Raw genomic sequence first — 14,108 nt, 5'->3', positions numbered from 1 at the left:
TATGCTAAAACTCCACAGGCAGGGAGGAAATGGCTGTTTAGATCAGGGTGGAGCTGGAAAAGCACAGCACTTCAGGCAGCATCCGAGGAGCAGGAAAATCGACATTTCGGGCAAAAGCCCTTCATCAGGAATAGAGGCAGGAAGCCTCCAGGGTGGAGAGATAAATGGAGGGTTGGGGGGAGGTGGTTGGGGAGAAGGTAGCAAAGAGTACAATAGGTGAATGGAGGTGGGGATGGAGGTAATAGGTCAGAGGGGAGGGTGGAGTGGGTGGTGGGAAGGAAGATTGGCAGGTAGGACAGGTCATGAGGACATAACTGAGCTGGAAGATTGGAACTGAGGTAAGGTGGGGGAAGAGGAAATGAGGAAACTGGTGAAGTCCACATTGATGCCCTGGGGTTGAAGTGTTCAAAGGCGGAAGATGAGGCGTTCTTCCTCCAGGCGTCTGGTGGTGAGGGAGCGGCGGTGGAGGAGGCCCAGGATCTGCATGTCCTCGGCAGAGTGGGAGGGGGAGGTGAAATGTTGGGCCACAGGGCAGTGGGGTTAATTGGTGAAGGGGTCCCGGAGGTGTTCCCTTCAGCACTCTGCAAAGAGGTGTCCAGTCTCCCCAGTGTACAGGAGACCACATTGGGAGCAACAGATACAATAAACAATGTTGGTGGAAGTGCAGGTGAAACTTTGATGGATGTGGAAGGCTCCTTTGGGGTCTTGGATGGTGGTGAAGGAGGAGGTGTGGGCGCAGGTCTTGCAATTCCTGCAGTGGCAGGGGAGGGTGCCAGGATGCACCAATCAACCTCACCGCCCTGTGGCCCAACATTTCAACTCCACCTCCCACTCTGCTGAGGACATGCAGGACCTGGGCCTCCTCCACTGCCACTCCCTCACCACCCAACGCCTGAAGGAAGAATGCCTCATCTTCCGCTTTGGAATACTTCAACGGCCGAGCATCAATGTGGACTTCACCAGTTTCCTCATTTCCTCTCTCCCCACCTTACCTCAGTTCCAACCTTCCAGCTCAGCACTGTCCCCATGACCTGTCCTACCTGTCAATCTAGGTAAAAACAATGACTGCAGATGCTGGAAACCAGAGTCTAGATTAGAGAGGTGCTGGAAAAGCACAGCAGTTCAGGCAGCATCCAAGGAGCAGTAAAATCGACATTTCGGGCAAAAGCCCTTCATCAGGAGTACAGGCAGAGAGCCTGAAGTGTGGAGAGATAAGTGAGAGGAGGGTGGGGGTGGGGAGAAAGTAGCATAGAGTACAATAGGTGAGTGGGGGAGGGGATGAAAGTGATAGGTTGGGGGGGCGAGGGTGGAGTGGATAGGTGGAAAAGAAGATAGACAAGTAGGACAAGTCATGAGGACAGTGCTGAGCTGGAAGTTTGGAACTGAGGTGAGGTGGGGGAAGGGGAAATGAGGAAACTGTTGAAGTCCACATTGATGCCACTCACCCACCCTCCTCTCCACCCTTCAGGCTCTCTGCCTGTATTCCTGATGAAGGGCTTTTGCCCGAAACTTCAATTTTACTGCTCCCTGGATGCTACCTGAACTGCTGTGCTTTTCCAGCACCTCTCTAATCTACCTGTCAATCTTCCTTCCCAGCTATCCACTCCACCCTCCTCTCTGACCTATCGCCTCCATCCCCACCCCCATTCACCTACTGTACTCTTTGCTACCGTCCCCCACCCTCCTCTCTGATCTATCACCTCCATCCTCACCCCCATTCACCTATTGTACTCTTTGCTACCTTCTCCCTCCCCCCTCCATTTATCTCTCCTCCCTGAAGGCTTCCTGCCTCTATTCCTGATGAAGGGCTTTTGCCCGAAACATCGATTTTCCTGCTCCTCAGATGCTGCCTGACCTGCTGTGCTTTTCCAGCACCACTCTGATCTAAAATCTGGTTTCCAGCATCTGCAGTCCTCATTTTTGCCTAGGAAGGAAATAGCTGGCCATCAGGCAGAGCAATGGGACTAGGAAGACAGCAGGAATCTCTTGTGGCTATTCAACTGCAAAACAGACATACCACTTCTGATACTGTTGGGGGAAATGGCCTCACAGGGGAAATCACCAATAGAATTCTCTAGAGTAGAGTAGAGTAGAGTTGAGTAGAGAAAGTTTATTTGTTATTTCTACTATATACAGCTGCTACAATAAAAACAAGACAGCATTCCTCCAGGACCAAGGTGCTGTATGAACACAGACTACACAAGAATACAGTCATACACAGGGTAGCATAAAGTGCATAGAAAAGTGCAAAGCATGCAAGACAGCACAGTAATTCCTGACAAGACAAGACAACAGGCACAGTGGTGGACAAATTACAATGTAACAATGAATGATCATTAATAAAACATTATTTTATAAGCAATACAAAAAAGTCGTCCGAAAATTGCAAATGGAATAGAGTGTGATTATACTGTGTTAAGGAGCCTGATGACTTGGGGGCAGAAACTATTGCACTGTCTGGCCATGAGAGACTGAATGTTCTAGTATCTTCTACCAGATGGCAGGAGGGAGAAGAATTTGAATGAAGGATGTGTGGAGTCACCCACAATGTCGTTAGCCTTGCAAATGCAGCATGTGGAGTAAATGTCTGTAATGGAGGGAAGAGAGACCCCAATGATGTTCTCAGCTGTCCTCACTATCCATTATAGGGTCTTATGATCTGAGATGGTGCAATTCCCAAACCAGGCAGTGATGCAGCTGCTCAGGGTACTCTCAATTAATTCTCTGCAGAATGTGATGAAGATGGGGGATGGAAGATGGGCTTTCCTCAACCGACACAGGAAGCAGAGATGCTGCTGGACTTTCTTGGCTATGGAACTGGTGTTGAAGGGCCAGATGATATTCTCCGCCAGGTGGACACTAATAAAATTCAGGCTTTTAATAATTCCACAGGGGAGCCATCAATGTCCAGCAGAGTGATTGCTCTGTGCCTTCCTAAAGCCAACAACCATCTCTTTAGTTCAACAGCCACATATATTGGATAAAGTTGGCTCTGCTGCACAACGGAGGAGTAAAAATTATTGGGATGCAATAGTAATGGTGTATTCAATTGTAAAGTGAATAGATTTGTATTTCTGTGGTCACAAATGAAACAAATGGATGGTATGTTGCCTCCCTGGTGATTGGGTCAAGGATGTTTCAGAGCAGCTGGATGATATTCTGGTAGTAGTGGTGGGGATGATGAACAGCCAGCAGTCATGGTACAATAAGGGGTGAGGTACCAAAGGCAGAATATAGGGTGTTAGGAAGTAGGTTAAAATGTAGGACCTCAAAAATAGGATCTCGTGCTAGTCAGAGTAGAAAAACCAGGATATATCAGATGAAAATGTGCTTGAAAATATGATAAAGAGGGAAGATTTCAGATTCCAAGTTCTGGAGGAGATGAGACCAGTACAAACTAGATCAGTTTCACCTGGGCTGGACGAGAACTGACGTCCAGAGGGAGTATTTACTGGATTGTTTAGGGAGGGTTTAAACTAAAATTGCAGGGGGTTGAGTCAGAAGAAGAGGAGCCAAGAACAACCACAAAAGACAGCAAGGGGAATATGAAAAATGATAGGCAGAGGAATTAAGAGCCAGTATCAAACAGGGCTACAGTGAAAAATTAGGGTTAAGAGACAAGTAATGTTAAGAATACAAGTCTCAAGGCTTTGTGTCTTATTGTGCAACATATTCACAATAAAGTGGATGAAGTAATTGCAAAAATACATGAAAGATGACCACCAATGTCCAAGAAGTTGTGGATGAATTGGTGGTCACCTCACATGATTCTTTAGACTCTGGAACAGTTTGTATGGATTACAGGGTAGCTAATGTAAACCTCATTATTTAAATTAAAAGGAGGCAAAGAGAAGATCGGTAATTATAGACCAATTAGCCTGACATCAGTCATGGGGTAAATACTGAAGTCCATCATAAAAGTTCATTAATAAAGTTCATTTTCACTTGGGAAAATGTGACAGGATCTCCACAGAGTCGATATGGATTTAGAGAAGTGAAATCAAGTTGACAAATCTCGTGGAATTCCTCGAGAATGTAACTCATAGATTTGAAGAGGGCGAGTTTATTTGTACTTCCAGTTCACTCTAGCTAAATCTAACCTTATTTTATTTTAATTCCTGTTATTTAGGTTAAAAATCACATGACACTGGTTCATAGTCCAGCGAGTTTATTTGAAAACATTAACTTTCAGAGTGCTGTTCCTTTATCAGGTGCTAGTGAGAGAGAAAGACCTTAAACAGAGAATTTATAATGAAAAACAATCAAAGGGTCATACAACCCATGCAAACAAATTGAGCACATCTAACATGGCTCTTAAATCTTTAATCAGCAAGAATGGACATGCAGGTTTCAATTGATTAATATGCAAATCCCAGATTTTTTTTCAAGTCACTGCCCTGAGATAACTTAAGGTGTTATCAATATAAAGGAGGTGACATCTTGGGTCAGACAATGTATTTTAGGCGTGAGGTCTTTTTTGGAGTCTGTCTGTGTCTTAACCTGGAGTTGGATTGGTTTTATTTCCAAAATAGGATCTTAAAAATGCCACATTGACCAACTGTCTACAAATTGCGTGCCTTTTGAATAAAATAGAATGTATTTGCAAACACAAATTTGCAAACACAAACACAGATTTATATGTGTGAGTGTGCATGTTTGTGTGTATGGGGGGGGAGGGGAGAGAGAGAATTTGCATTTGAGAGAGTGGGTGCAAGTATGAGGGAGTCTATGCATCTGAGAGTGTGCTTGTGTGTGTGCGCATGTGTGTATGCAACACTGCATGCTTGAGAGAATGTGTGTGCAAGTGTGAGGGATTATATGCATCTGAGAGTGTGTGTATTTGAGAATGTGGGTGTGTATGAGAGAAGGTCTGTGAGAGTGTGTGTGTGTGTGTGTGTGTGTGTGTGTGTGTGTGCGCGTTTGCGCGTTTACGTGTGCATGTGCAAATGTATAGTTTGGTGGGGTCAGCTGTAGTGTGATATGAACCCAAGGCCCTGGTGGAGGCCATCCTCATGGGTACTGAACTTAGCTATCACCCTCTGCTCAGCAACTCTGCATTGTCGTGTATCACAAAGTCTGTCTTGGAGGTCATTTACCCAAAGATATGAGGCCAAATGTCCTTGACTGCTGAAATGTTCCCCCAGTGGGAGGAAACATCCCTGTCCGGTGATGTTTGCATGGTGTCCATTTATCTGTTCTCATAGCATCTGCATGGGTTCACCCAATATGCCATGCCTTGAGGCATCTTTGCCTGCAACGTACAAGATATACAACATTGGCCGAGTCATACGAGTATCTGCCGAGCATGTATGTGGTTGGTGGTGTCCCCATGTGTAATGGTAGCATCCATGTCAATGGTCTGACATGTCTTGCAGGGGCTGCCCTGACAGGATTGTATGGTGTTATGGCTGATGATTTCCTGAAGGGTGGGTAGTTTGTTGCAGACATTGGTCTGTTTAAGGTTTGGCAAGAAGACAAGAAGTGGAGGTGTAATAAAGATTTTAGCAAGGGGTTAATTATCATCAATGATGTGTTGCAGGCTACAAAGAAAATGGCATAGTCTCTCCAAGGCTGTTGTGTGTGTCTGGATGAAGAACTAGTTGTCAAAGGTGAAGACGTTGTGGTCAGGGATGAAGCAGAGGAGTTGTAGCATGGTTGATTCCTGGGCTGGAAGTGGTGTACTATGAGGAAAACGTGAGTAGTTCTGATTTATACTCAACAGCATATAAAATTCTAACATGCAGACTTGGCAGCTCCCAATCTCCTTCCTTCCTTGGAAACTGGAAAACAGTGATGACAGTTCCATATTGTAGACAATATCTAAGGACACACGCAACCAATAAACATGAAAATGTACATCAAAAAGGTAAAGACATAATTCTTACCTTATTTACAAACATTAACTCTCCTGCATAGTGCTGGATAATACGTTCAACTATAACTTCAATCTCTGACTCAAGGGATGGTATATTCAAACTCTGAAATCTAGTAAAACAAATTTAGCACATACAAACTGAAATCTAATATTTACTGCCATAAGTGTCAAGCATGACTCCTTCATAATTTATTCAAACTACCTTTTGATTTTCTTTTGATTTTCCCTAAGAATTCTAAGAAACAACTCTAGAATTGAAGAATATATTTTCATTCTTTTCAAACTGAAGGATTATCATTTGCATGATAATCTATAATATAGGCATGCATCACGGGATCAGCAGCAGGGTATTGAATTGAATTGAATTTATTGTCACATGTACCGAGGTACCATGAAAAGCTTTGTCTTGCAAGCAATGCAGGCAAACCACATAGTTAAGTAGCATACATAAGTAAATAATAGGTAAACAGCGGCAAAAACAAAAACACAGGTCCAGGTGAATGTTAAGAGTTTGTGAGTCCATTCAATATTCGAACAACAATAGGGTAGAAACTGTTTCCAAACTGGCTTGTGTGTGTGTTCAGGCTTCTGTACACTGCTAGTTGCAGTTAAAGTATACTCTCACATTTTTGAAGTTTACAACAGGAAGTTGTGTTGTCGGTAGCAACACTGATCAATCAACTAGGTAAGTAGGGAGGCTTAAGCCATGCTTCATTTGATATCATGAGTCGAAGGTACACCATCTGAGTTCTGCCTTCAGTTCAATGTCAGTCAAGTGTTTTCAATCAATGTAATCTTTTTCCTCTCGTGTTTTATTTCCAGATCACCACATCCTGAATTGATATTTTTTGATGTGGAGGTGCCGGTGTTGGACTGGATGGACAAAATTAAAAATCACACAACACCAGGTTATAGTCCAACAGGTTTATTTGGAGTTAGTAGCTTTCAGAGTGCTGATCCTTCATCAGTTGCTAGTTGGGCTATAAGCTGGTGTTGTGTGAATTTTAACTTTGATTTTTTTTGTATTTGGAAAGGCAAGGACTGATTAGGAACAGTCAACATGGTTTTATGCGTGGGAAATCATGTTTCACAATCTTGATTGAGTTTTTTTGAAGAAGTAACAAAGAGGATTGAGGAGGACAGAGTGGTAGATGTGATCTATATGGATTCAGTAAGGCGTTCAACAAGGTTCTCCATGGGAGACTGGTGAGCAAGGTTAGACCTCATGGAATACAAGGAAAACTAGCCATTTGAATACAGAACTGGCTCAAAGGTAGAAGACAGAGGGTGGTGGTGGAGGGTTGTTTTTCAGACTAGAGGCCTGTGACCAGTGGAGTGCTACAAGGATCAGTACTGGATCCAATACTTTTCTTCATTTACATAAATGATTTGGATGTGAGCATAAGAGGTACAGTTAGTAAGTTTGCAGATGATACCAAAATTGGAGGCGTAGTAGACAGCGAAGAAGGTTACCACAGATTACAACAGGATCTTGACCAGATGGGCCAATGGGCTGAGAAGTGGCAGATGGAGTTTAATTTAGATTAATGTGAGGTGCTGCATTTTGGGAAAGCAAATCTTAGCAGGACTTATACACTTAATGGTAAGATCCTACGGAGTGTTGCTAAACAAAGAGACCTTGGAGTGCAGGTTCATAGCTCCTTGAAAGTGGAGTCGCAGGTAGATAGGATCGTGAAGAAGGCTTGGAATGCTTTCCTTTTTTGGTCAAAGTACTGAGTATAGGAGTTGGGAGGTCATGTTGCTGCTGTACAGGACATTGGTTAGGCCACTGTTGGAATATTGTGTGCAATTCTGGTCTCCTTCCTATCGGAAAAATGTTGTGAAGGTATTGCAAGGCTTTAGAAAAGATTTACAAGGATGTTGCCAGGATTGGAGGATTTGAGCGATAGGGAGAGGTTGAATATGCTGGGGCTGATTTCCCTGGCACGTCGGAGACTGAGGGGTGACCTGATAGAGGTTTATAAAATCATGAGGGGCATGGATGGGTATATGAAAAGGAAGGGTTTAGAGGGACATGGGCCAGGTGCTGGCAGGTGGGACTAGATTGGGTTGGGATATCTTGTCAGCATGGACGAGTTGGACCGAAGGGTCTATTTCTGTGCTGTACATCTCTATGACTATGACTCAAAGTCAAACGATATGGACAGACAGACAGGAAAATAGAGTGAAGACCATTCACGGTCACCACATCTTCATGGTCCCAGTCTCAAAACTCCTTTTGTTGTACCAACACCCAAAATAAATGGTTCAAGACAGCAGCAGCTCTACCACCATTGCCTTAGGGCAATTAAAGGTGGACAGCAAATATGGATCTTGTCAATCATACCCATATCCCATGCATAAAATTAAATGATTAGAATAGCAATGACCTTGAGCAGATACAAAGAGTTGAATACCTTGAATTCCCTTTGTAAGTTATATGTTCCTATATCCCTGTTTCTTCCCCCTTATTAGCAAGACTAGGCACTAGGGGTGCTGGGTGGTGAGAAAGATTAAGGGAAAAGGTTGTGTGCCAGTAATACTCAGGGCGTGTGTCACAGTGTTGGGGGTTATTTGGACACATCATTTTGGAGGACTGCACGATTGAGCAGACTCTCAGCCAGTTCAAAGCAAACTTGGATGTTAGAATGATCAAGACCATCAATAATATCCTTACTGGCATAAAATTCACATAAGAGGAGGAAAACAACAACTAACTGCCATTCCCAGATATCACAGTAGAGCGAACAGCCAATGGGGAACTTCAAACTAGCCTCTACAGGAAAACAACACATACAAGTCAAATACTGAACTACAGAAGCAATCATCCCAACACCCACAAACAAAGCTGTATTAGAACATTATTTCAATGAGCCACCACACACTGCAGCACAGAGGGACGATGAAGAGCAGAGGAAAATCACCTATCCAACATATTCAAAAAGAACAGGTACTCAATGAACACAGTCCACCGATTTCTCAGCAACAAACCCAAACAAGCAGACAAAATGCATCCAGAAACCCTCGCCACTCTCCCCTACATCAAAGACATCTCTGAAATGACTGCGAGGCTACTCAGACCTCTTGGTATCATGGTAGTCCACGAGCCCACCAACAGACAAAAACAGCAATGAATAAACTTGAAAGACCCCATACAGATAACAAGCAAAACTTATGTCATTTACAAAATATCTTGTGAGAACTGTAACAAACACAACATTGGACAAACAGGCAGAGAACTAGCCACCAGATTACATTAACATCAACTAGCCACAAAAAGACATGACCTACTCTCACCAGTATCCTTGCATATGGATGAAGAAGGACACCACTTCGACTGGGACAACACATCCATCCTTGGACAAGCCAAACTGATACATCCAAGAGAATTCCTGGAAGCATGGCATTCCAACCGAACTCTTATCAACAAACAAATCAACTTGGACCCCATTTATCACCCTCTGAGAAAAAAAATAGGAAATGGCATCACCACAGAAAATGACATCACCAACCCAAAGAATCCTAAACACATACATAGAAAGCAGGTCACTAACACCAGCGCTTCAGTGGAGGCTCACTGATTATGTAACCTAGTATGGTGATGAAACGTCTGAAAATACTGACATCCAGAACCTCAACCTGAGCTACAAATCTTCTCAAAATTCAGGCCAATATTCACCACCTCAGGACAGTTGTTTATAAATTATGTAATGTAACTTTAATTGACCATCTCACTGTTGTTCCATAATTTATTTTACACTTGCACCAGGACATAACATCTGATAGGAACAAGATCAGAGAAACGAAAGCTTCAGCTTTACTCTCACAAAAAAGATCATAACAAATAAGATCAATAAGATGCAGGAACAGGAATAGGTCATTCAGCCCATCAAGTTCACTCTGCCATTCAATAAGATCATAAAACATAGAACAATACAAGAAAGTACAGGCCCTTCGGCCCTCGATGTTGTGCCAACCTGTGAAACCGATCTGAAGCCCATCTAACATATATGATTTCATTATCACCCATATGTTTACCCAATGACCATTTAAATGCCCTTAAAGTTGGCGAATCTACTATTGTTACAGGCATGGGATTCCATGCCCTTACTACTCTAAGTAAAGAAACTATCACTAACATCTGTGCTACATCTATCACACCTCAGTTTAAGGTTATGTCCCCTTGTGCTAGCCATCACCATCCGAGGTAAAAGGCTATCACTGTCCACCTTATCTAATCCTCTAATCATCTCCTATGTCTCTACTGAGTCATCTATTAACCTTCTTCCCTGTCATTAAAACAGCCTCAAGTCTCTCAGCCTTTCTTCATAAAGCCTTCCCTCCATTCCAGGCAATATCCTCATCAATCTCCTCTGCTCCCTTCCACATCCTTCCTAAAATGCGGCAACCAGAACTATACATAATACTCCAAGTGCAGCCAAGTTTTATACAGCTACAACATGGCCTCCTGGCTCCGAAACTCAATCCCTCTACCAATAAAAGCTAATACACTATACAAGTTCTTAAAAACCTTTTTAACCTGGGTGGCAACTTTCAGAGACCTATGCACATGGACAGAGATCTCTCTGCACATCCACACTACCAAGAGCCTTAACATTAGCCCAGTATTCTATATTCCTGTTATTTCTTCCAAAGTGAATCACCTCACACTTTTCCACATTAAACACCATTTACCACCCCTCAGCCCTGATCTGCAGCTTATCTATGACCCTCTGTAACCTGCAACATCCTTCTGCACTATCCACAACTCTACTGAGTTTAATATTATCTGCAAATTTACTAACCCATCCTTCTACGCCCTCATTCAGGTCATTTATAAAACTGACAAACAGCAGTAGACCCAAAACAGATTCTTGCGGTACACCACTAATAACTGAACTCCAGGACAACATTTCCCATCAACCACCATTCTCCTTTTTCCAACTGGCCAATTTCTGATCCAAATCGCTAAATCACCCTCAATCCCATGTCTCTGTATTTTCTATAAAAGCCTACTGTAGGGAACCTTATCACTTTACTGAAATCCATATACACCACATCAACCAATTTACCTTCTTCCACCTATTTGGTCACCTTTTCAAAGAGCTCAATAAGGTTTGTGAGGCACAACCTACCCTTCACAAAACTGTGTTGACTATCTCTAATCAAATTATTCCTTTCTAAATGATTATAAATCCTATCTCTTACAACCTTTTGCAACACTTTACCCACAACCAAGTAAGGCTCACTGGTGTGTAATTACCAGGGTTGTCTCTACTCTCTTTCTTGGAGAAAGTGATGCAGATGCTGGAGATCAGAGTTGAGAGCGTGTTGTTGGAAAAGCACAGCAGGTCAGGTAGCATCCGAGAAGCAAAAGAATTGACATGTCAGGGATAAGCCCTTCATCAGGACTGAAGCTTGTGGGTCAGGGCTGAGAGGTAAATGGATGGGGGGTGGGGTTGGGGGGGTAGGTAGCCAGGAAAACAATAGATGGATGAAGGTGAGGGAGAGATGATAGATCAGAGGGACGAGTGATGGGCAGGTCTGGAAGTTGGTGGTGAGTTGGAAGCTTGGGACTGGGATAATGTGAAGGGGGGGAGGGGAAATGAAAAAGCTGTTGAAATCCACATTTATCCCATGTGGTTGCAGGGTTCCAAGGCGGAATGTGAGGCATTCTTTCTCCAGGCGTTGGGTGGTAACAGTTTGGTGGTGGAGGAGGCTCAGGACCTGCATGTCCTTGACGGAGTGAGAGAGGAAGTTGAAGTGTTCAGCCATGGAGCAGTGGGGTCGGTGGGTGTGGGTGTCCCAGAGATATTCTCTGAAACGATCCACGAGAAGGTGTCCTGTCTCACCAATGTAGAGGAGATCGCACCAGATGCAACAGATTCAGTAGATGACAATGGTAGAGGTACAGGTAAATTACTGATGGATGTGGAAGGATCCCTTGGAGCCTTGGACAGAGGTGAGGAGAATGGTGTGGGCGCCGGTTTTGCACTTCCTGTGGTGGCAGGGAAAGGTGCCAGGAGTGGGGTGTGGGCTTGTGTGTGTGGGGGGCGGCGGGGGGTGGGGGGGTTCTGATCAGGGAGTTGTGGAGGGAATGGTTTTTCTGGAATGTTGATATGGATGGAAGGGAAATATATCTTTGGTGGTGGGGTCCATTTGGAGGTGGCAGAGGATGATGTGATGTATGTGGGGGTTGGTGGGGTGGAAGGTGAGGACCTGTGGGGAGTGGGGAGGGGGGGGTTCTGTCCTTGTGGCGTTGGGAGGGGTGGGGCGGTGGGGTTGAAGGGCGGTGGCGCATGAAGTGGAGGAGATGTGCTGAAGGGTATCGTCAACTACATGGGAAGTTGCGATTGTGGAAGAAGGAGGCCATCTGGGACTTTCTGAGGTGGAATTGGTCATCCTGGGGACAGATGCAGCAGAGGTCCTCTACATCGGGGAGAAAGGACGCCTTCTTGCAGATCATTTCAGAAAACATCTCTGGGACGCCTGCACCCACCAACCCCACCGCCCCGTGGCTGAACACTTCAACTCCCCTTCCCAGTCCATCAAGCACATGCAGGTCCTGGGCTTCCTCCACCGCCAAACCGTTCCCACTGACAGCTGGAGGAGGAACGCCTCATATCCCACCTTGGGACACTGCAACCACAAGGGATAAATGAGGATTTCAGCTTCCTCATTTCCCCTCCCCCTACATTATCCCAGTCCCAAGTCTCCAACTCGCCACCACCCTCTGGACCTGTTCATCACTTCCCCCCTGACCTATCACCTTCTCCCTCACCTTCATCCACCTATTGCTTTCCCAGCTACCTTGCCCCCAACCCCACCCCTTTCCTATTTATCTCTCAGCCCCGACCCACAAGCCTCATTCCTGATGAACGGCTACTCCCTGAAACGTCGATTCTTCTACTCCTCGGATGTTGCCTGACTTGCTGTGCTTTTCTAGCAACACACTCTTGACTCTACTCCCTTTCTTGATCAAGGGGACAACATTTGCTATCCTCCAGTCTTCTGGTACTATTCCTGTATACAATGACCGACATAAAGATAAAAGCCAATGGCTCTGTAATCTCCTCCCTCACTTCCCCGAGAATCCTAGGATAAATCCCAGCCGGCCCAGGGACTTATTTATTTTCACACTTTCCAGAATTGCTAACACCTTCTCCTTGGCACCTCAATCCCCATTATAAAACCATGGCTGATTTTATAATTTTCAACTCAGTTTTTCAGCCTTTTCCCCAAAAGCCTTAATTCCCTGACTGATTAAAAATCTCTCACCCTTAAATATTCCTCATGACCCAACATCATAAACTTTCCATAGTACATAATTTCACAAATTCCCTCTTTTAGAAAATAAATCCTCCTCATCTCTAATGGAAAACCCCTTAATTTGAAATTAGGCTCTCTGATCCTAGATTCTTGCAAAAAGGGAAACATCTCTGCATCCACACTGCCAAGATCCCTCAGAATCATATGTTTCAATAATTCACCTCTCATTCACCGAAACTCCAATGAGTAAAAGCCCAACTTACTCAAACTCTCATCATAAGAAAATCATAGTCCAGGAATGGTGAGCCCCGGATGGTGAACCTTCTTTGAATGGCATTATATCCTTCCTTAGGCTGATGAACTCTCTCCAAGCTATATCTTTTTTTTCCTTTTTCTGAAATTATTCAATATGTCTCCATGTTGTGGCAACAAATAAAGTCTTTTCATGTATTTACTGCATTCTTACTATACAATCCATGTGACAATAAATCAAAATTATTTGTAAATTATTAAGATATGGTGAAATAACTGCACCGAGGCCAGAATCCCATTACCATCACCTTTTAGTTACATGTGCGCTGTAAATGGGCTGTTACCAGCCAGCTCAAAGTCACTCCCTAGTCTAAGGAGACTCTCTGACATTCCTATTTATATTTTTTAGGTGATTCTAAATCTCCTTTCTTCTTTTAAATTTTAAATTTTTTTCTTTTACTTTACCCCCCACACTACCGCCTAACTGCAGTAGTGCTTATATTTTCACTCCTGTTTATTTTATTTTTTTATTTAACTCCCACACTACCGCCTAACTGCGGTAGTGCTTATTTTTCACTCCTGTTTATATCTATCAACCAGGGCTCCCCTGATCGGCCCAGGTTAACAACTCCAATCAAGAATCTCAGAATCAATGAGATCCACCTGGCCATGGTTCCAGTCATTGCATCCCTGTCCTCTAAATCCAGGATTG

The 14,108-nt window shown here is 44.0% G+C and overlaps 1 protein-coding gene across 1 annotated transcript in view; it reads right to left on the bottom strand.

Moving 5' to 3' along the window:
• The window catches only part of LOC140453945 (dynein axonemal heavy chain 8-like), a 1,117,430-nt gene that overhangs the window by 872,888 nt on the left and 230,434 nt on the right, over nucleotides 1–14,108 (bottom strand). The window contains exon 13 of the mRNA XM_072548819.1: nucleotides 5,886–5,985. Within this exon, the coding sequence (XP_072404920.1) occupies nucleotides 5,886–5,985 (100 nt within the window). The remainder of the gene's footprint in view (nucleotides 1–5,885; nucleotides 5,986–14,108) is intronic.

The sequence above is a fragment of the Chiloscyllium punctatum genome, chromosome 3 (genome assembly GCF_047496795.1).
Source record: "Chiloscyllium punctatum isolate Juve2018m chromosome 3, sChiPun1.3, whole genome shotgun sequence".
In the NCBI taxonomy this organism is placed as follows: Eukaryota; Metazoa; Chordata; class Chondrichthyes; order Orectolobiformes; family Hemiscylliidae; genus Chiloscyllium; species Chiloscyllium punctatum.
Note: the sequence above shows the minus strand (reverse complement) of the source record. Positions and strands in the feature narration are given on the sequence as shown.